Source organism: Mus pahari, chromosome 14, assembly GCF_900095145.1.
Source record: "Mus pahari chromosome 14, PAHARI_EIJ_v1.1, whole genome shotgun sequence".
Classification (NCBI taxonomy): Eukaryota; Metazoa; Chordata; class Mammalia; order Rodentia; family Muridae; genus Mus; species Mus pahari.
Window position 1 is genome coordinate 73,819,055 of NC_034603.1, and position 23,372 is coordinate 73,842,426.

Here is a 23,372-nt window from a genome sequence, read left to right on the forward strand (position 1 = left end):
GCTCTTCCAAAGGTCCAGAGTTCAAATCCCAGCAACCATATGGTGGCTCACAACCATCCGTAATGAGATTTGATGCCCTCTTCTGGAGTGTCTGAAGACAGCTACAGTGTACTTATGTATAATAAATAAATAAATAAATAAATAAATAAATAAATAAATAAATAAATAAATAAAAGAAAGAAAAAAATGTATCAACTCACTATTTTAGAATAACCTTTTAAACCTAGTACAGTAAGGTATTTAGAGTGTCTATTTCTGGAGTATGTGAGTGTGGACTTTTTAAAAAATGTATTTTATAGGTGGTTGTGAGTCACCATGTGGTTGCTGGGACTGGAACTCAGGATCCCTGGAAGAGCAGTCAGGGTCTCTGGGGGGTGCTGTATCTTCAGCACCCCCAGGTGGTACTTCCACCCAGAGCCTCCTATCACAGCAACAAGACCTAAGCGAGGGAGCGAGCATCTCCTCACTGCCTGGACTCTGCTACATGTGTGACTGTCATCTGTCAAGAAAGAAGGCCTTGAGAAGACTGAGCCAGTGCTGTGGCTCCACCCCAGACTGGGCAGAGACAGGGGCTGACTACAAAGGGCAATTGGTATTAATGGTTGAGTCAGCTTAAGAGAGAGGAAGACCAAGGACAGAAACAGCCTCTCCCACAAACTTCGCATTCACCTTAACTCTTCCTGACATATGAAGATCACCCTTAAAAATGTACAAGAGACAGTCATGGAAGAAAACACAATGATTAATGATTGACAAGAGTCTACTAAAAACAGTGTGGAAATGCTCTTGTCTAGGGTTAAGTAGACTGTGACTCTTATGGTCATGTGGTAAAGGGATCACTTAGGGCATATACGCACCATATCCGGTCAGTCGGGGGTGGGGGGATATTGACCGCCAAGGTCCCTCGACACTCTTGCACTTCCACAGTTAGCAGCAGTGGTGTATTCGAGACTTCTTCGATCTTCTTTTTAATGAATTCTGTCTCTGTTGCTTTTTGGAAATATTTTGATTTGGTGATCTTATCAACAAACCTCATAATCTTGCTTGTTCGATGACCTCCAACATACCTTCAAATACAGAATGCAGAGCTGTGTTAGCGTGAGTCTTGGGGGAGTAGGGTTCCCAGGGATCAATTTCAGGCTGTCAGGCTTGGCAGCAAATGTCTGTCAAGCTATCTCTCTGGCCCGAAATACCTTCCACTGGCGTGAGCCTTGTGACTCCACTGCTCTCCATAGCTTTCCCACTGTGACGCGACACACACTGTGGTCAGGGCACTCTGTTTGAGGAGGACTGTCCTGTGCACATAGGATATTTAGCACTATCCTTGGCTTCCAAGGATTAGATGGCAACAATGTTTTCCCTATTGAGATAATCAAATATGTGCCCACCCCCTGTGGGGGCTGAATCCCTTTTGGTTGAGAACTACTTTAGAGAACATGCACAGGTCAGACAGAACATTCTGACCGGACAGCAGATACCCAGACATCTGGACAGAGTCACCCCGCCCAGGAGAAGGCTCCTTTGTACCACTCTTGAGACTCAGCAAGAGTCCCTGTCCTACCGGGAACCTCTGTTTCTAGATAGCACACAGAGGTAATGCTGCAACGACAGACAGCAAAGCAACAATTCAATGCACTGTCACACCTACGCCTGGAGCTTTTCAAAGGGCTTGGAACTTGTGCCTCTTCCTTTAGAGGTTTAGAACTTAGAGGGAAAGCGACGTCAAGTGGATATGCTAGCAAGCCAAGAACATGCCTCCGGTCCCGCTCACTATCACAGACACGGGAAGCATGGCAGCGGGCTTCTTCACATCCTCTGCAGTTTCAGACATCACGGATAGAGTACATACAGAGATACATGTGTGTGTGTTGAATCCTGGGGCTGAACCCAGGGCCTTGCACATGCTGGCTGAGCATGCTACAACCAACACCTCTAACCCTAAACAAAAGTTCTAAGAGGTACCAACTGGGCTGGGCACACATCTGTGTTCTCTTCTCACCTTCTGTACAATTTCGAAGAGAGCAGGCTGCTATTTACTTATAAGTTTTTGCATCACCTGGTGCTGTAAATCTTATGTTTCTTTATTTCCTTTTAAGTAATGTAGATATCCTTACAGAAAGGTGCGAGATGCACTCTGACCATTACACTTCCACAGGAGCAGACCCAGAGAGCCCCCAGAGGAGGCTCCAGAAGAGCAGCTGGGTCATCCACAGTCTCTAAGTTCACAAAAGGCATAACCCAAGCCTCTGAGCTCTGCAGAGAGCAAGAGTGAGTAGACGGGGCTGTGGTGTGCACGGTTCTGGTCTCTCTGGACCACCAGGGGGAGCTGGTGTGCAGTCTGCACCCTCTGAAGACCTGGGAGCACTTCTGGAGACAAGCCTTTCCTTCCAAGGCTGAGATTTATTCACACTGAGAGGCAAAGCTAAAGCCTTCCCTCTTAGGACGTTTCACTCAGCGTGCAGGAAGAAGCTGAGAGGGGGAGGGAAAGACAGGCTGACTCCTGGCTGCTCCCTTGACCACCAGAGCCTCCAGAAGCCCCATCCACTCACCCTTCAGCCCCAGGGAGCGGCTGTTTGTCTCCAGCAGTGGGTTCTGGTGGGTCATCTTCCTCAGAGGAGCCAGCACTGGAGGATTCTTCATCACTGTCAGCCAGACAGTATGCCCTGGGCCTGCAACTGAATAGAGAGGAAGTCACTGGCAGTGCACGCATGTACAAGTGCACACGCATGCACACACACACACACACACACACACACACACACACACACACAGAGGGTCAAGAAGAAACCTCTGTCATATGTTGTCAATGTCACTAAGAGAGAACCCAAGAGTTCTTGGATTGGCTGCTTACTCAGTAAAATCTAGCCCCAAGTCCCCCGACAGGATCGCAGAGGACTTGAGCTCAGAACAGTTTGCTTTTGAGCATGCACCAGAAAGACAGGTGGTGGAGTGGGATGGAGTCACATAAAATGTAGGAGCCAGGTGGTGGTGGAAGTGGGGTAAATGGAAGAATGGACAGTTAGCAATGGCAGCTTAACGCTGGTGATGTGACAGCCTTACTAAGGATGAGGGGTACAGGCAAGTCTCTTGTCTACGGCTTAATTGCCCCTCAGATTAGTTTTGACTGAACTGATAAGATTAGATATATTACGCCATGTCTACTCCATCTCCTGGGGGTGGGGTCACAGAGAAAGCCCCAAAGCCACAAGGTGCCAAGTCTCAAGGGACTCAAAAAAAAAAAAAAAAAAAAAAAAAAAAATGTGAAGCAAAAAAAAAAAAAAAAAAAAAAAAAGCACTGGACATAAGATCTTAGGTACTTTTCTAGAACAGCTCAAATTTAGAGGCCAGGCTTTCCAGCCCCTTTATAGATAACTGCTCTTCACTAAACTCTTTAGGGTTCCAGAGGGGTGGGGCTTGCCGGGTCACCAGCAGAGCTGTGGGATCAAGGTTTCCTTCTGAGGTGCACCAGAGACTTCCTGACCTAGCAAAGATGTCTGCCTGCTTACGAGATTACTACTTGGGCCCCATCTCTATAGCTCAGGGACTTAGCTAGGCATGCCAGGGACAGAGGACAGAGCTGCCTCTGAACACTATTGAGCAACAAAATGATCACTAAACACGGCCTTGTTCTGCTGACCAGGGCAAAGTACTCAGGAAAGACAGCTTAGGCCCAGCCTCCCTGTTGCCGTTGCCCTCAGGTTCTCCACACCTCCTTGAGCCACTAGAAATCCACTGGGGTAACCATCTCCTGATTAATGGGGGTCAAGGGCAGAGCACACAGCTGCATGCATGAGAGGGCCAGGCTGAGCCTCTCACCCTGAAACCAGAGCTGGCTGTAAGAAGATCCCACTGATGTCCTCCCAGGCAGGACACAGAAATCCTGCTCACCCCGACTCTGAAATGGAGCCGGAGTTGCACCCACATGCTGGACTTCAATGTTGAAGGGGATGTCCCTTTGAAAAATACTTGCTTCCCCTCCCCCCAACAGGCCAGGCTAATTTAGAACGCTTCTGTGGTGTGCCCTTGCTGCTCAGAACTGCCTCGGAGGGCCTGTGGGAAGGCCACCCTCACAGAGCTCTTGGGTTTCCAATCTATACAGAAAATTCAATTCTCAAAAAAACTCTGAACTGGGTTTTTAAGATAAGGCGAGTCAGAAATGTAAACTGTCAGAGATTACACAACCCACCCGTATCTGTACCAAACAGCTGTGTTGCCGGCTTTCAAGCCTCACGCTGACAGGTGAGGACGCTGGCCTAACAGCAGGGGCAGGCCCTCATCCACATACAACGCAAAGCATCTGGGATCACAGTGAGATCAGCTGAGCGGTGGACCCTCACGTCCCCACCAATGTGTGCCGTCTGGCACCTCCATCCCCTGGGTGGAAGACGCCAACGGATGAGCGCTGGCTGCACTGAGCTCTGAGGGTCCAGAATGAATGACTCTTCTGCAGGACAGAGGGCAAGCTGCACTCCGCAGCCTCAAGTGAGCAATTTGGATAAGGCTGCCTAGGCTACAGTGTACCAGAGGCTGTGGAGTCCGGTTTTCACTAAATGGCATTTCTATCATCCAAAATAGGAGTCGAGTTACGTGGAACCTAGGACCACTGTGTGACTGTTTGGCTCAGACACAGTTTTTACAACTAAATGTACATGTTATGTTCTCTACCTTATGATGTCAACAAGAACTTTAGAGACACAGTACACGTCCTCAGAACAGATGTGTAGGAAGTGAGTACTGGCTCTAAACACAACTCAGTGTTCTATCCTCTCAGAGAGCCACTAAACAGGCTCATTCCAGTTACGCAGCCTCTGGTAAAAACCACTTGAGAACTGTGCCTAGAATCAGAAACTGAGAAAGTAAATTATGTTATCATGGTCTGTCTTGGGCTTTTTAAAAATTTCTTTCTTGAGATGGGGTCTCACTTTGTAGTCCAGGCTGACCTGGAACTCACTATGTAGCCTAGGTTGGCTTCAGACTCCGGCTAAGTCTCATGCCTCGGGTTCTCAAGAGTTGGGATTGCCAGCATGAACCACCATGCCTGGCTCAAATAATCATTATCACTTCTGGTAACTTCCAGCAGTCAGTCAGCCTATTTGTGTGTCTGGCTGTCTCTCTTTGCCTGGACACATGTCTGTGTTATATGCATGTGCAGTGCCTTCTGAGGCCAGAAGACAACAGAGCCTTGGAACTGGAGTTACAGGTGGTTGTGAGCTTCTGAGTGGGTGCTGGGATTTGAACTCTTGTCCTTTGGAAGAACAGCCAGCACTCTTAATGGGTAAGCTAGCTCTCCAGCCCCATTCCAGCAGTTTCTCAGACTACCTGCAAAGCATGCCGACTGCTATTGCTTTGGAATAGTTAAAAGAATGACATAGATGCCAAAGGTGATGGTAAAAAGCTTTACAGTGAAGAGTAAATAAGCATACTCAACAGCCCTGGGCGGGCCTCACTCCTCAGAAAGCATTAACTTTCTTTTACTTAAAAGAAACCAGTCTCATGCCTTCTTAGCTGCATGTGCCTTCAGACACACACACAGCTAGGACAAGACCTAGTTACGGTATCCTTGGCTCCTAGGTAAGGGTGCAGAGACTACACGCTGGCCCAAGTTGCACTGAGTACCTTGCAAAACTACCCCACTATCCATTTAAAGGATCAGTTGTGTAGGATGCATTCCTTCTGACTTATTTAAAGGCCCTTTGATGTGTTTATAAAAAGATAGAGAAGTATAAGATATGTTCTATGGGAGTGTGGTGAGGTATGGGGGAAAAGAGGTGTCTCAGTGGGCCCATGCTGAGCCATCCCTTCCACCCACCCCCCCAGGAACCTGCCAGTATAGACTAGAGTTTATTTGGGGCATGGGGAGGGGAGTTAAGAGAATAGTAGAAGCAGAGAAAGGCAGAGCGAGGGAGAGAGTAGAGAAGTAGAGGCCAGCCATGACCATGTGGAGAGAGGGAGGAAGGGAATGAGGAGAGAGGGGGAGCAAGAGGGAGAGGCAAGAGAGAGAGGAGGGGGCAAGCAGCCCCTTCTATAGTGGGTCGGCCTATCTGGCTGTTGCCAGGTAACTGTGGGGTGGAGCACAGACAGATGCTAACACCCTTTACAGGTGCCCCTGAAGCTGAGACTCCTCCCGCAGTGCTAGGGATGGAACCTAGGCTCTCACACATGCTAAGCTCTCTGCCCGAGCTACACTCCTGGTCCTTGGAATCCATTTTGACTGCCTTACTGCCCCAAAGTGGTTTAACTAGTGTGTGTCAAGAAGACATGCTGTTTGTGGAAGTACAAGCTTGAAAGACAAATGCCCATAAATGACTTTCAGAAGGAGCCAAGTTTGGCCTAAAGCAACCTAGATTTCAATTTCTCTGCCTTGTCTCTGGGTACCACTATAAGCAAACTTTCCACTAGAAGAGAAAACTTCTACAAGTTCCCCAAGAGCATAGTCATTTGAGTGGGCACTGAACGAAACACTGAGGCCGCCACAGCCCTGCCAAAGCTAGGCCCTGGGCAAACCTTGTGGCCTGAGGCCTGAAGAGGTGGCAGTGGCTAGAGAGGGGGCCTGGAGGAGAGGCTGCTGCGGGTCTGCAGAGCCTGCACTAGGGTGTTCAGTATTAACAAAGACATCAGTGGTTAATAACAGCTACCACATGGCTGCCTTCTGCCCCTCCTCTCCTTAGCCTCAAGGTGGCCACACATGCTCATGGCTGAGGGACGGAGGAGACAGATTTCAGAGTGCTTCTGGAACTAGGGTCACGCACAGGTTCTCAGGAGCACTCAGCCAAACAACGGCCGTCTGTCTGTCCGTCTGTCGGATCATTCTTTCTGTGATAAAGATAGGGTCTGGAGTCCTCAGCCTTTTCCTCACTAAGGAAGGGCTCTGAGGTGGTATTTCTCTTTGCATTGAAAAGTGATAGCATATTACATATCAATGTATATTTTAACATCCTCACAGGAAGAAGATAAGGCATTACATTCAGGACTCTTCTTTGAAATGGTGGTTTTAGAAATACACTCCACCATGAAAGCCACATTCCCCAAGAAAGCGAGTCTTTTCAGTCAGTGTAAAGAAACACTGTGGGTTTGCTGGTGAGATGGCTCAGCGATTAAGAGCACTGACTGTTCTTCTGAAGGTCCTGAGTTCAAATCCCAGCAACCACATGGTGGCTCACAGCCATTTGTGATGAGATCTGACGCCCTCTTCTGGTGTGTCTGAAGACAGCTACAGCGTACTTACAATCAATCAATCAATCTTTAAAAAAAAAAGAAACACTGTGAACAACCTGTGAGCAGTCAGCTTGTAGATGGAAACTGGATGTAAAGCCAAGACAGCCAGAACAACAACAGTGACTGTGGAGTGTGTGAAAGACCATGCGGTCTGCTGCCCACCTGATGTGTAGGCCTTGCCTTCCCAACAGAGCCTGGAGCCCTGTGCTGGGGTACAGCTGTTTCCAAAAGGTCCTTACTCAAATTCTCTGGTCCACTCCCGTTTAGTAGATACATTGAAAGAAAAGGGGCTGGTGAGATGGCTCAGCGGGTAAGAGCACCCGACTGCTCTTCCGAAGGTCCAGAGTTCAAATCCCAGCAACCACATGGTGGCTCACAACCATCCGTAACAAGATCTGATGCCCTCTTCTGGAGTGTCTGAAGACAGCTACAATGTACTTACATATAATAAATAAATAAATCTTTAAAAAAAAAAAAAAAAGAAAAGTGCTGGAGATCAAACCCAGGTCCTGGCACAGGCTCAGCAGCTAACCTCCCACTGATCTCATTTTCAGACCGCCTCTGCCTATGGAGTGTTTTTGCAACTCTGTTGTCAGAAGGCCAGACTGGTACTGCTCAGCTATAGTGGCCAGCGTCGGGTGGAGCAGCAGATAAAAAGTCAGGCCCGACTACAGGCTTTCTAAACGGGGAAGTCTAGGAGGCTCTGTCAGCAGAGCCTCACCCCTGCTCTCAGCCTCCCGGAGCCCTCGAGCCCTCAGACTGTGCCTTCAAGTCTGGGAACATGATGAAATGATATTGCCTTGTGGCTTCAAAGGGGACCAAATCAGGGTCAGCACGTACAGGGTGTGAAATGCTACATGGAGAATTGATGAATACCACTCACCAGAAAATACAAATCCACAGATTGCCGAATCCAAATACATTTTAACAAATAGCAGAAAAATGAAAGGAAAATAGCAGATACAAGTTAGATTGTGTGCAGCAGGTGCAATTCTCCAATTATTAAAACAGGAACATTTCAACACATGACTCAGATAAATCAGGATGATCTAAGCAGAAGAATGTCCTTCAAGACACAGCTCAACCTCCTTAATCTATTAGCACTGAAAACCTAAAGAGGGTCAATCAGCTCACAACTGTGCAAAAAGCCCAAGAGTCAGTGTCTCAAACTTAGTTCACTGTGGGAGCACCAGTCACTGGGGTTTAGTCCCTGCAGGGGACTTGGGATGGGAGAGGCCATATCCTTTAACTTGGCTAAGACAGTGTTACCATTTAGATGTGTAACAAGAACAGTGACTTTTAAGGTGTTCAAGAATCTGGGCATAGAATCCAGAGTGGGGAGTGAGTGCAAGTGTCCAGGCTCCGTTAATTACCTCACAATTCTGGAATATTTCTAAATCAGATTAACTCTGAGTAACAGATGGACTACCTACAAAGAGAAGAATTTACTAAGCAAATCAATATTGTATTATTTTGGGAAGGTGCTCCCAGAACACTTGTGGAGTATCCTCTTAGCTGGAAAATCAACCACCTCATTGTTATAAATAATTCTGACCTGGTGATTAAAGTGGTGGATCCCCAGGGGACCTTAATCTGCTCCACATATTGCCATCTGTGGCTCGGAGCTGAGGTAGGTTTCAGAGTAAGGACTGGGTTCACAGAACAGTTTATGCTCAGAGGGATCTGTCCTGCTTGCCCTGTGCCAGCAATGCTTGCTGAATAAGCAAGACCAGCAAACAGCCACTGTGTGGTCCCTGGGTGTACAGCTCACTTGGTGATCAGGAGCACTGACATTGAGCCTGCTGGCCATTCGGGGGCTCCCAGGCCCTGACCTGCTTCTCACAGGCTGCAGGTAGAGGCTGGGCCCCCGGGGTGGTTAGTAAATCATATATAGCCCCTTACCCTTCTTTGCCAATTTCTCCAACCTTCAGGGCTTCAACAAGAGGCTCTTTACCTAGTTTGGTCAAGTTCATTTTGGTCTCCAGAGTCATCAGAAAGGACCCATTGTAAGACATTTCCAAATCGATCCAGAGTCCTAGAGAGACAGTTAACAAACAAACAAACAAAAAAAAGGTTTTGATTTTTTTTTTATTTTTGCCTCCCAAGAAATATAAGTCTAAACTACAGTATCAAAACTGGTATTTTCAGGACTAGAAAGATAGTTCAATGGTGAAGAGCACTTGCTATTCTGCGGAGGAGTTCAGCTCCCAGCACCCAAATGATGGATTGCAGTCATTATCTAACTCCAGTTTCAAGGGATCTGACACCCTCTTTCAACCTCTGAGGACGCCAGGCATGCATGTGGTGCACACAGACACACAAAATAAATCCTTCAGCATCCTTAAGCTGGCATTAAAGAAAAGCCCATATGTGACGTGTACTGACAACAGAGGCATGGAAAGGGTAAGGTGCTCTGCCCTCAGACCATGAGAGGGACGACTGCAGTGGTGTGCATGCAGGGCAGTGGCCAGCACGGCTATTCTGGGGGTCACAGTGAATTCAGTGTCCATGTGAGCTCTGCAAGGACTCCATTCTCCCTCTCTCCCTCCTTTGTTCGCCCCTCTCTCCCTCCCCTCCTCCTTCCCCTCCCTCCCTTTCCCTCTCTCCTTTTCCTCACCCCCTCTCTGGCTTCCCTCACAGTAAAGAAACAAATACCCAGGAGGCACTGGGATGACCCAAGGGTGGCCAAGGGGTGGCTGTTTGTCAAGTGAGGAGACTTCACTGTGCTGGGTGACTCCCAGAAGCAGTCATCGATGGCTGGGACTTAGCAGTAATGTAGCTGTTGGGAGTCACTCTTGTAAGCATTCTCACCTATCCCAGGAAGGTGAGATGGCTCAGCAGGTAAGGGCTCCCTGACACCAAACCTAATGACCTGAGTTTGATTCCCTGAACCCACATGGGAAAGGAAGAGAAATGACTTCTACAAGTTGTCCTCCCACCTCTGCGTGCCCAAGCACCCCCCCCCCAATCAACCTTCTCCCTGCAAATAATAAATGGTTTAAAAAAGACAGCCTAATAAACTCATTGTGCTCTCTTGCTCTCTGCCCCACACACATCTCAAGCTTTTATGTTTTTTTTTTTTTTTAATTTTTTTTTTTTTTTTTTTTTTTTTTTTTTTTTTAAGATTTACTTTATTTTTGAGCTGGAGAGATGGCTTAGTGATTAAGAACACTGGCTATTCTTCCAGAGGTCATGAGCTCAATTCTTAACAACCTCATGGTGGCTCACAACCACCTGTAATGGGATCTGATGCCCTCTTCTGGTGTGTCAGTGACAGCTTATTCATATACATAAAATAAATAAATCTTAAAGGAAAAAGAAAGAAAGGAGAAACGATTTGTTTCATTTGTGTAAGTGTTTTGCACACACGTAACTATGTGCACAGTGTGCACGCCTGGTGAAGGAGGGTGTCAGAGAGCACAATGGAGAGGATGCTGGAGCCCTGGACCTGGGATTGTGGATGCTTGTGAGCCACCGTGCAGGTGCTGGGAACTGAACCAACGCCCTCTGCAAGACGAATAAGTGCTCCTAACCTGAGTCATGCCTCTAGTCCCCACATTTTTATTTATTTATATATTTATTTATTTATTTTAAAGAATGTATTTATTTATTTATTTATTATATGTAAGTACACTGTAGCTGTCTTCAGACACTCCAGAAGAGGGCATCAGGTCTTGTTATGGATGGTTATGAGCCACCATGTGGTTGCTGGGATTTGAACTCCGGACCTTCGGAAGAGCAGTCGGATGCTCTTACCCACTGAGCCATCTCACCAGCCCCCACATTTTTATATTTTTAATATCCATTTGTTTCTGGAAATTACCTAATAATAAAAACAAAAGTAGTTCCAGGAGTAGCTCGGTAAATATGGAGAATCACTTAATGCGAGAGTTTTAAGAATTTAGTCATCAGAAGGATATTGCTGCCAATAGCTCATATCTCATTTCACCAGGATGGCTGCCACCGGACCAGCATCTACAGTGTGCACACACAGCTCTCTGTCAGCACAGGAGGATGGCCTGGCAGGCGAAGCGACGTGAATGCTTTTCACTCTTAGAGCTCCATAAGACCTCATGGATATCTAATCAAAATGCAGTCCTTCAAGTGGCTATTTAAATGCTAATAGACTTTTATAGATCCTCAAAAGACAAGTGACAATATGTAAGAGCAGGAAATTAATCTCAGACCATTCTTCATACATAGCTGCGTTTTCAGTCCACTGCAGTAAACAGCCCCTCCCCACTTGGCTAGCCCCCACTGGCCAACCTTACAGAAATACTAATGGTGCAACTCCTCACTAAAGGCAGAATAATCCCTATTTGGTTTTCAACAAATTCTTCCTGTTACTGAATGCAATTATTCTCCATGAATGACTTGGTTTAATTAAGTGGCACAGGTCAAGGGTGATTATCTTCTTTGCGGGGAAAAACTGCTTCATTTCTAGCTTACGGTAAGCAGTTTAAAAAAAAAATCATTAGTTAGCTTACTCTTCAAAATGCTGTTACTGTGGAGATAAAATAAAAGGCGCATCTGCTTCAGGAAAGACATTTAGTCCTTAACCACTTCCAGGAGAATGGGATCAGTTCAAAGGGCCACAGAGGAAATTTAACTCACTATAAAAAGGACACTAATTTCTTTTAGAAATCCTGGCCAGGTTTCCAAATAATATTAATGGTATGAATTGTCTTTGAAAGCTGTCATATTAAGAGTAACAAACTTTACTCCTTCCGAAATGGGAGGTTTTATCTTTCTTTCCCCCAAATTTATTCTTTTAAAAAATTATGTATATAAGGGTGGTAGTGGGGGGGGGGCATGTGCAGGTGCAGGCAAGGCCAGAAGAGGGCATCTGGACCCCCTAGAGCTGGAGCTGTGAACCACCTAACATGGGTACTAGGCGTCAAGCAAGTCCTCTGGAAGAGGCCAGTACACAGGGCATCGGATTTCCTGGAACTGGAGTGCCAGCCACTGTGAGCCGCCCTCTGTCAGCACTGAGGCCCGATGAGCTCTTAACTAGTGACTCAGTTCTCTAGTGCCTGGCTGTCAAACAAATAAAAAAATAAAAAAAACCATGTATTATGGGCACAGGCTGTTCAGGCCCTAGTCACATGGGCTATGGCCCACCCCTCATCTCCAGGAAGGCCAAGTGAAAGGCTTGGAGCCCCATTACATGAAGTAGGGTTTGAATTCACTGTAAGTTTCTTGACCTCTGCATAGAGGTCTCACCTTGACACGAAGGACACCACACTGTATGTTTTTAGGAAGGATTGCATGCAGCCAGCAGGTCGTATGCCCTGGCCACCCTTCTGGCTGCAGCTGCTACAGGGTAAGGCTATACAAGATAACCAGAAACCTAGCTCAGGAGACCTAGCTATGATCAGATGTTTATGGCGGGTTTGCTGTGTTCTTTTTTTTTTTTTTTTCTGTTTTGTTGTTGTTATTGTTGTTTGGGACAGGGTGTCAGGTGTTCCAGCATGCCCTTACTTGCTGTGTAGTTAAGGGTGAACCCGAACTTCTGACTCTCCTGTCTCCGTTTCCCAGGTGCTGGAGTTATGAGCACATACCCCCCTCTCTCAGTCCGAGCACTGGGATCAAACCCAGGGTTATTTCCTATTAGGCAAACATTCTACCTCCCGAACTGTGTCTGTGGTCCAGGATCTGGCTTCATACTCCTTATTATGTATCATGAGGTCCACCCACAGTCTAGGATTGACTCAATAATGGGCTGAGAACTTAACTTTAACTGATATAAACCGCAAACAAATATTTCAAATTAATATGATATACTTGTAATGCAGAAAAGGCTATTCATCATTGCACTGAAAACAAAAAACGAAAAACAAGCTGCTTCTATGGCAATGACTGGCAGGCAAGCAGCACCCTGAGAACCCAGGAGCATGTGCCCTTCAGAGCAGGGGCCTAATCCCACAGCTATGCCCCAGGCCCTGGCTTGCAGGGCCACCAGATGAAGTGAACAGCAACTAGGAAGTCTGTCACCACCTTGGGAAAATGTATAGATATGGTGACAATGTCAAGATGGGGTCAGATACCAGAAATGCCACCTTACCCTGAACACAGACAGCTGCATGCTGTTATTCTAACCATGCTCGGGGACAAATCATGAACAATTAGCATGACAAACGTTAGAGGGTCTTTATACAAGCCCCCCTTCCCACCCCACCCCCCCACCTCACCCCTGGCCAGGAGCTTGGGAGCTGGGAAGGGTGCCACAGAGAACAGACAGCTCACTTGGGAGGTAGAGACAGGCGGATTTCTGAGTTCGAGGCCAGCCTGGTCTACAGAGAGAGTTCCAGGACAGCCAGGGCTATACAGAGAAACCCGGTCCGGGAAAACCAAGGGAAAAAAAAACAAAGGACTAGACAGCTCATTCCCTGAAAGTGTTGCTCTCTCGGTGAGTACCATCAACCGACAGGTGCTGTAAGGAACCCGTGTTCAGGAAGTATGTGATTGTGTTTGAAGGTGAGGCTGGGGGATGGCCCTGTTTACTCAGTAAAGCGCTGGCAGTACAAGCATGCAGGAGGACCTGGCTGACTCTCAAAATGACGGGCAGTGTGCCTGTAATCCCAGCGCTGAGAAGTGGAGACTTCCCTGGGCTTGCTGGCCAGAGTTCAGTCAAACTAGTAAGCTCCAGATTCAATGAGAGACTGGCCTTTCAAAGATGAAGTGGAGAGGAAGAAACGTGACATCAGCCTATGAACTCCACAGCCATGTATGCAAACAGGCACAGAATAAAGATGGCCGCTGGGTATGGTGACGCATGTTATCCCAGCAGAAGGGGGCCAGAAGCAGAGAAGCATCCGTCATAACACAGTGAGTTCAGGGCAGTAAGGACTATGTGAGACCCTGTCTCAAAAATAATCAGGTCAAAGAGGCTGGAGATGCCTCAGAGGTTAAGTGCACTGGCTGTTCTTCCAGAGGTCCTAAGTTCAATTCCCAGCAACCATATGGTGGCTCACAATCATCTGTAATGGGAGCTGGTGCCCTCTTCTGGTGTGTAGGCATATATGCAGGGAGAATACAGCATAATAAATAAATAAATAAATTTTAATAAATAATAAATAAAAAATTAAATAAATCTTTTTTTAAAAAATCAGGGGGAAAAAAGAATAAAGATGGCCTCAATCAGCTCAGCCCAAACCACAACGTAAAGTGCTAATAAACAGCCATGACTGCATGTCCCCAGATGCAAGGGAGGCCACAACAAGAATGGAGGACTCGTGTGTGTGTGTGTGTGTGTGTGTGTGCGCACGTGCGCATGTGTGTGCATGTGCATTTCTCTCCTATAACTCTCCCATCACAGGCACAGAAATCATGTGGTCCCACACAGCAGCTCTGGCCTTGCACTGTTCCGCACAGGTCTGCACTCTGCAGCTGGGTTAACAGGGCACCCGCTGCTTGGAAGGTGATCTAGCTTTACTTCTGTGGCTGTGACAGATACCCTGACAAAAGGCAACATGGGGAAGGCAGGGTTTAACTGGATGATAGTTCCATCCTACAGCTAACCATTGCAAGGAAGGCAAGGTGGGTCCTCAACGCATAAAGCGTCACATCCGGTCAGGGGCAAAGAGAGGGGGTGCCCATTCTAACACAGTCCAGGGACCAGCCCATGAATACAGTACCACCCACCTCCAGAGTAGGTCTTCCCATCTCAGTGAACAATCAAGACATTCCCCCACAGATGTGCCCACAGGCAAACCTGTTCTGCGTAATTCCTCATTAAGACTCTTCCTAGTTGACTCTAGGTTGTATCAAGTTGATAGTTACAAGCAGAAGGTATTAAGGGTCCCAAGACCTTTGCTCATGGAGCTGACTGACCTCACGTCCCCCCTACCCTGCTCACTGACTTTCCTCCTCCTCTTAACCATGGTGGGCTGGTTTCTCCTCTGAAAGTGAGCATCCAGCATCCAGAGAACAAAGCCTGAAGAGAGATGGCTCTTCCACAGGTTCTGAGTTTAATTCCCAGCAACCACGTGGTGACTCACAAACATCTGTAATGGAATCCTATGCCCTCTTCTGATGTGTCTAAAGACAGTGACTGTACTTGCATAAAACAATATTTTTTTAAAGTTTTTTAGAAGGGGCTCAGTGGTAAATAGTAAAAATACCACCACCACCAAACTGCCTTGGGTGTGTAAAGTCATGCTCACAGAGTCTCTGTTGAGGTGAGGAGCAGGGTGTGGGAACTCTCCTGCGACCGTGGGTGTGTGGTCGGTCACCTCACGCTATGGAACCACTTCTGCACTGCCTCAAAAGCAGAGCAGCAGGTGGGCAGAGCAGCAGAAGGGCATGGGGCAGTACGCCAACACCTCACAACGTGTGGGGCAGAGAAAAGAGGAGTGTTGCATGGTTGAGAGACAAGTTCTAGACCAGTCAGGGCCACACAGAGAGATCCTATCTTAGAATTTAAAAAGTGCATGGCTAAGGCAGAATAGTCCAAGCAGCCCGAACAGCCCATGTGAACCAGAAGAGATTTTTCTTTCTTTTTAAAAATGTTTTCTTTGTAAAATTATTTTATTATTTTATGTGTATGGTGTTCTGCCTGTATTTCTGTTTGTGGACCCATGTGCACATAGGGCTCACTGAGATAGGAAGAAGGCACTGGACCCCCTAGAACTGGAGTTAGAGACTGGGTCTTCGGCAAGAACAGCAAGTGCTCTTAACTGCAGAGCCATCTTTCCGGCCCCTGGGAGGGACTCTTCAGAGGGGCACTGGAGTCTCACAGGAGCGCTGCTATTTATTACCAAGTCACCCCAGCTTTCGATTTCCCTAGAAAGGGAGGCTCTCCCCGAGAACAGTGGGATCCAAAACCCCAAACTCACACAGTCCCACACTGCATGATGACTTCGGGTCACTAGTGGACCACATATAGGACAGCAGTCCCGTGATGTGACTGCTGCTTAAGCCTAGGTTAAGCACACTCTATTGTTTACACAAAGTGGACAGAGTTACACAATTGCAGTGTGACTGTTATTGAAAAACACCTCAGAGCATCCTTTGTGCTCCTGTCTTGGGTCACACAGGCATCCTTCAAAAGCATGAAAAAGCCTAACTTGATCCAATTCAAATAACCCCCAGGCCTTCTGTCTTTCTTTGGTAATATTTCCTCCCTGTTAACCAAGCTGGCAGATCGCTACACTTTGCCCTGAAAGGAGTTAAGTAAGCTTCAAGTGGATTAAAAGCAGCAAGGCTTTGATCTGCAGACTTGAAATGTCTCACACCAGCTCCATAAAAACAGGAAAGAAGCTAGAGACTCAGGTCTCCAATTATCCTCAAAGCCTGACCAACACTCCCACAGTTCAAAGCCACGGGGACCCTTGGATTCAGCAGAGCCTGCTGTGCTCGGGAGGTGCTGAGACTGGAGAGGTTCCGAGCTGTGAGAAGCCTCACAGGCAACTTGAGTATTTACCTCTAAAAGCCCAGCACTGGCACTGGCACTGGCACTCGGCAGGTTGTGGAAGCTGATTATTTACTGCTTGTTTCTAGCCAGTCCCTGGAGAGACGGAGAGCAAAGGGCAAAGGGCAGCAGAGAGGCCATGGACCAGAAGACCCTGCCCGTGGACTCTGATGGGGCGGAAGATCCTAGCTGCACAGCTAACTTAGCAGCAGCACACCTTTGAATACTGTGCACCATGCTGAGCTGGGGGCCGGGGTGTAGACTAAGCAACCTTGTACTAGGTTAGACCGAGTAACTACTTGAAGAGTCTAAATCTCCTCTAGCTTCATTCTGTGGACCTGACAGACCCCAGCAGTATTGAGACTGATCAGGGTGTGGCAGATTTCAGGGTTACAGGTGACCTCAGCAAGCAGGCACCAGGTGGACTATTGTCTCTCTCAAAGATCAGTGTGTGCGCGCCCTGTCAGATCAAACCCTGCTAGAGGGATGCACAGAGCTGCTAAGTGTAACCACAGAACACTCACCCTCTTCATATCCTGTAACAGCAGAAAAGTGAGTTCACTAAATGTGACTCGATGGCCACAGAGTTGTTCTATACCTTACAAATTGTACAAAATTTTGACATCAAAACACATATTGTTCTCCAGAAACTGTGTCACTCCCTTCTACCTAAGCCTCCGTGGGAATATGCTAAGCATGACTCACGGGAGAAGAGCGTCTTGACAGGGGATACTAACACTGAGCTGAGTGGGCGGTTTGTTTGGCTGGGCTACCTAGCGAGACCCTGTCTCAAAAAAGAAGGAAGGAAGGAAGGAAGGAAGGAAGGAAGGAAGGAAGGAAGGAAGGAAGGGAGGGAGGGAGGGANAAGGAGGGGGAGGGAGGGAGGGAGGGAGGGAGGGAGGGAGGGAAGGAGGGAGGGAGGAAGGAAGGAAGGAAGGGAGGAAGGAAGGAAGGAAGGAAGGAAAAGGAGGGAGAGAGGAAATGAGCTGGTGAGGTTTGCCTGTTTGCCAGCAGCCTTCTCTGTCCATGTGACTCACTCAGCTCTCGTATTTTACTAAATTCCAGCATTCTGACTCCCCCCTGCTGATGCCCTTTGAAGCCACATGTTATAAAAGGCATAGAAGGCTGTGCCATTTTTTTTTTTTTATTTCTTCCACATTCTGATCAATTCTTTTCTGTCCATCCACGGGATTAGGCATAAATACTGTGACCATGGCAAGCCTAAAACCTTAAGTCCAAGAGCTATGTATGCTCCAGCAGACAGATCTGCTCCTGAAATACTGCCTTCAAGAATATGTCTTCATCTTTCAGATCCTCCAGACCCACAGGAGTGTAAGGACTATAAAGATGCAAGACATGAAGGCCAAAGACTTTACAACTTAGAAGACAAGGCAGGTGATGTGAGTGGGGCTAAGCAAGTGGGGCAGTGTCTCTCAGGGAAGCAGGGCCATGGCACCCATGAGAGGACAGTGCAGCTGAAACCTAGCCCACTGCCTCACCCTGGCAAGGGCTACAACTCACGTAAAAGCTTGGACCCTAGCAACTGGCTTGAGGGTGTCTAGGGTCTGGAAAAGCCCCTATAACAGACTGAGAGAAGAAAACTGGGAGAAGGGACCTAGATCTATTGCCATCCAGTTTCCTACTGTGACCGCTATACATAAAAGTCACTTGTAGGATGTGGTGGCACATGTCTGTGCTCGAGAGGTTGAGGCAGGAAGATCATAAGTTCAAAGATAGACTGGGCTACAGAGCAAGGTCCAAGAGCAGCATGTGCCACAGACACACAAGTCTCTATCTCAACAATGAGACAACAACAACATCAAACAACCCGAAAACGGCTGGCGAGACGGCTCGGGGGGTAAATGTTCTTGCCATGCAAGGTGAATGATTTAGAGTCAAGCCCTGAAACCCATTTAAAGTAGAGAGCTGACGCCATAGAGTTGACCTCTGACCTCAGCATCCACATCCCCTCGCCAGCTCCCCAATCTCTCTCCCTTTCCTCACCCTCCAATCCCCACCAGTTTAAAAACTAAACAAAGACTAAGAACAAAACCCACAGTCCATATCAACAGGAGCTTAGGACTCCAGTTCTTTCCAAGCACAAGCCTTGGGGTGAAAACTACAACCAGACAAGCATTTTACCACCCACCGGTCAAGTCCTCTCCAGTCCACTAAGCGTTACCTTGGTGATCAACATAAGGCTTGAAGGCCTGAAGGATTTTTGGCACAGCTACACCCATGTCAAGCTCTGTCAGTGTTAGTTCATTCATAAAGTAGGGGAGCTGCAGAAAAGAAACACACAGTGAATTCAGAGACCCCAGGAAGCCGGTGACACACCAATGTCAACCAGAGCTCCAGGCAGTCTGAGGAGAGAGCAGTACGGTGTTGGGTCACATCTTTATGTACAGACCAGAGAAGCAGAAACAAATAAACAGACAAATGCTATAATCTCACAGAGCAGGAACTGGGACTTGGTGTGGACTTGGTCAGCGATGGCTGTCTTGGCTGAGGAGGTGGAGTGGGGAATGAAGGTAAGAAACCATTACATTTCAGACAGGCAAATTTACCACAGGACTAGAAATAACTGGGAAAACCAAACTAAAGCCTAAACCCCAACCCGCATCCCCCTGCCGCAGGGCTGGCTATTTCCATCCTCCTCCCATGCTCTGCCTGCTCTGCAAAGGCAGGTCTACGAGGACTTTGCCCAGGAAGCCTGCATCCACTGTCTCTTTAGTTTCAGGCTGTATGTAATCATCGGGGTCCACCAGGGCCCAGGGGAGGGAAGTGCAGGGAGAAATGTTAGCATCTGTCCTCACACCCCAGGAAGGCCAGAGATCCTAGGCAGGCAGTTCCTCCCTTACAGCAACCCTGCCAGATGACTGGCAAACTGCTCACCACCTTTGCCCCTTCGGGGGGGGGGGGGCACAGCTCCCCACTCCTGCAGACCCAGGCAGACTGCAGTCTCCCCTTAGGTTTCTTCACCTCCTCTGGTTACTCATCTGAGTATGCCATCTGGTCCCTGCTGGGTCTGACTAACACCCCAAATCAGCAGGGATTTATCATGGAGGAAATAACAGAAGAGTACTGCTGTCCTCAGCATCCCCAGTTACCCCAAGATCATGATCATACCCTGACCTTGTGTATACTTCCTCTGATGGATTTGTATTTCTCTCTCTCATTTTCTCCCTCTTCCTCTCTCTTTCTCCTCCTTCTCCTTTTTTTTTTTTCCTCTCCCCAAGATAAATAGCATTTCTCTGTGTAGCTCTAGCTGTCCTAGAATCTGCTCCATAGACCAGGTTGGCCTCAAACCCAGACGTCTGCCTGCCTCCACCTCTGGAGTGCTGGACAGTGGGCAGCCAGGATGCATTTGTGTTTCCTTAATCTTCAGGTCATTTATTATTTTAGTGGAAGCCGCCCCACCCCTAGCATCTCAATGTACCTGTGGTTGGACTGAACTCAGAGAGACCTTCCTGTCTGTGTCACCTAGTGCGGGATCTAAAGGCACGTGCCATCTCATGCAGCTTAGCCTAAGATCTGAAGTAGGGGTTCAGTACTTTTTCCAAATGGCTGGTTACCCCGCCTATCATTCAGCAATTAACCGATACTTTCCCTGATCTGGACCATCAGCTTTGAATACGAGCTTCTCACCACACTGGAGTCTGCACTGTAATGTTATCTACCAGCACCAAAGTCCGCCTATCAATGTAGCTTTATAACTCTGTCTGCCTCTGTCTGTCTGTCTGTCTGTCTGTCTGTGTCTCCTCCCCACTCTACCCCACACATACAGGGTCTCACTGTGTAGCCCAGGCGGGCTTTGAGTTTATGATGCTCCTCCTACTTCAGCCTCCTGGGTGCTGAGATGACAGTCACCCATCACCACACCTAGCTATGACACAGCTTTATAGTTCATATGTCCTTCTTTTCTTTTCTTCCAGAATTGTCTAAGTTATATTTATCTAGTTGAACATTAGACTAATTTATAGAAACAGATTATTTTTTTAATTTAACACACTGTGGGGTCGCACCTGGTCGGGGTGACTGCAGCTGGCTCTCAGTAGAAAGTGGGCTCTGTCAGGAGAGAGATCACTCTGCTTCACCAGAGAGCTTCACCTCTGCTTTTTTATAGGCATCCAAGAACATGGCATCCAACCAATCTTGTTTGAGACAGAGTCTCATGTAACCCCGGCTAGGTTCACACTCACTCGATAGCTGAGGATGGCCTTGAGCATCCCAGTTTCCTGCCACCACCTTCCAAATGCTGGGGTGACACACCGGTGCCACCATGGGTGAGCCCAGGGCGCCCTGCACAGTAGGCAAACACGGTATCACCTGAGCTACTATGTCCAGCCCTCAGTCGAGTTTGTCCAGATTAGTGCTCCCTGTCTTAAGACATCCTCCCCCAAAAAGCATCAACATAAATGTGCGTGACATATCTATCATCCAAAAAATGTCACTTGGCTGGGCAAGTCTGCCACAGAGCTTGTTGTCTGCACCTGGCACTGAGGAGGCACCTAGTGAGGAGCCTCTAGTTACCTGTGAGTGTTGGACACAGGCTGGCCAGCAGAGCCTTCTGAGTCGACTACATCCCCGAAAGCTAGTACATCACAACTAACCTCTCCTCCAGTCAACCAGAAACCTACAGGGTCCCACATGAGACACAAACCCAATGGTCATGTTCCTTACCCTCCTAAGTAAACTCAACTGGGGCCAGAACCATCAGGTGTGTGGGATATGTTCTCACTTGTGGATGAGCATCAGGCTGTGTGCAGCAGCAACATCTGCTGGAGGACATGAGCATCCTGAAGATGGATGTGAGCAGTAGGGGCCAAGAGTTTACTTGCTATTGGGGCAGAAACACTGCTTGCTTTAAACCCACGTCTGGATACCAGACACACCTCTGGCTGCCGTGAACCACTGGATGCGACCATGGAGGAACAATGGACCATGGAGGAACAATGCATCCATGGAGGGAGGAGGTATTACCCTTCTGCCCTTTGTTCCTGTGGCCTCCTCTGCCTCCAGGGCACACCACAGGCAGCAGATCACAGGTGGGCGGGGATGAGGGGAGGAGCAGTGAGAGTGGACAAAGCCACCAAGCTTGACCGGGGCACCGCTGGACCTCAACCACTGCTAACCTCAGTCCTTCTGACCAGAAAAGGCAGAAGGAGCTTAAGCTGGTGAACAGCAAGCACTTTCATGATCGATGGTAGCAGAAACCTTCCCTAGGCTTCCTCTGGACTGAGGGAACCTTTGTCACCCCACCATCCTCACTCCCCCGGGGATGAGGCACCAGGATCTCCCACTCTTAGTTTGAAGGGTCATGCATCTGGAACCCAGGCGGGCCCTGTCCCCCTCTTGCTCTAGGGAATCACAGCCCTCCAGTGCCTGAGAATGGAGCAGGGGCAGTCCCTCTATTTGCCTTGACCAGAGACTTCCCAGGGTGACAAAGAGGTTAAGTTCCCTTTAGGTGGCTGCTGACATCTCATCTGCCAAAAGAAAGGGACACTTTCTGATGGCTAGCAGGAGCCAGGTCAACCCTCAACCTACCCTAAAGACACTAACTAGTCGACATTGTCACAGGGCCTCCCAAAGCCTTGCTCTAAAGTTTCCTCAGGTCAGAGGGCGGCCTCTCTTCTTACCAGAGAGCCAGGGAAGGGCAAAGACTGGTCTGTAGAAGGCACATAGAGCTTGTCATAGCTCAGCGAAGCCAAAAGATATGCAAGGTAAAGTGCTCTGTGTCCACCTCTTTCTTCAAGCCTAAGTTTACCTTAGTCTGAAGTTACCTTGACCGGGAGGCCTTGAACTCCCTGAGAGCACGTGGGAAGTTTTTTGTTTTTGTTTTTTNTTTTTTTTTTTTTCAAGACAGGGTTTCTCTGTATAGCCCTGGCTGTCCTGGAACTCACTTTGTAGACCAGACTGGCCTCGAACTCAGAAATCCACCTGCCTCTGCCTCCCGAGTGCTGGGATTAAAGGCGTGTGCCACCACCGCCCGGCTATGTGGAAAGTTTTACATCAGCATGCATTCTTCTAGGAAAGGATCCACAAGTTTCTGTTTCTTGAAGGAATCTATAGCCCCACAGAGCCTCTGACGTAAGCTACTGAGCACAGGACTCTCAGTGGGGCCTTTGTGCTCAAAGTGGCTGGCCCTGGAGCAGGCCAAAGGCTTGCTTCTCAGGAACCTCTACAGGTCTCTGACTGGCAAACATTTCCTTTAATGACAGTCACGTGGCGTCCTTAGCATTTAAACACACTTCCAAGCAGGCCTGGGCTAGCATCAGGACTGTTCCTTCAGCAAAGAGGGAGCCCAACACAAAGAGACATCTGGCCCAAAGCAAGGGCCAGTGGCAGACATTTAACTGCCCTAGCTGGCCAGGCAGTGGTGGTGAACGCCTTTATTCCCAGCACTCAGGAGGCAGAGGCATGCAGATTTCTGAGTTCAAGGCCAGCCTGGTCTACAGCGTGAGTTCCAGGACAGCCAGGGCTATACAGAGAAACCCTGTCTCAAGAAACCAAAAACAAAACAACAACAACAACAACAACAACAAAACCCAAAAAAACTGTCCTAGCTGCAGGAAAGAGAGCAGCTGGAAATAGGGTCCCATGTAGTTCAAAAATCCACCTCGAAGCTAGGCCAAGTGTAAGCTGTCTCCAACTCAGACCCAGATGAGCTACAGGAGCTCCTTTCTCCTAAACAAGTTCCAAAGACCACCTACAGAGGATAATGACATAGCAACAGTAGAAAAGC

At 48.1% G+C, this 23,372-nt stretch overlaps 1 protein-coding gene across 4 annotated transcripts in view; it reads right to left on the reverse strand.

Annotated features, from left to right (window-relative positions):
• The window catches only part of Tex2 (testis expressed 2), a 117,630-nt gene that overhangs the window by 9,582 nt on the left and 84,676 nt on the right, over positions 1-23,372 (reverse strand). For 3 of the 4 annotated variants that reach the window (XM_029545971.1, XM_021212179.2, XM_029545972.1), the window contains exons 7-10: positions 18,810-18,909; positions 9,118-9,250; positions 2,550-2,675; positions 858-1,067 (exon numbers count right to left, since the gene is read on the reverse strand). In XM_029545971.1, coding sequence (XP_029401831.1) covers positions 858-1,067; positions 2,550-2,675; positions 9,118-9,250; positions 18,810-18,909 — 569 coding nt within the window. The remainder of the gene's footprint in view (positions 1-857; positions 1,068-2,549; positions 2,676-9,117; positions 9,251-18,809; positions 18,910-23,372) is intronic. The other variant, XM_029545973.1, reaches the window with a different exon arrangement.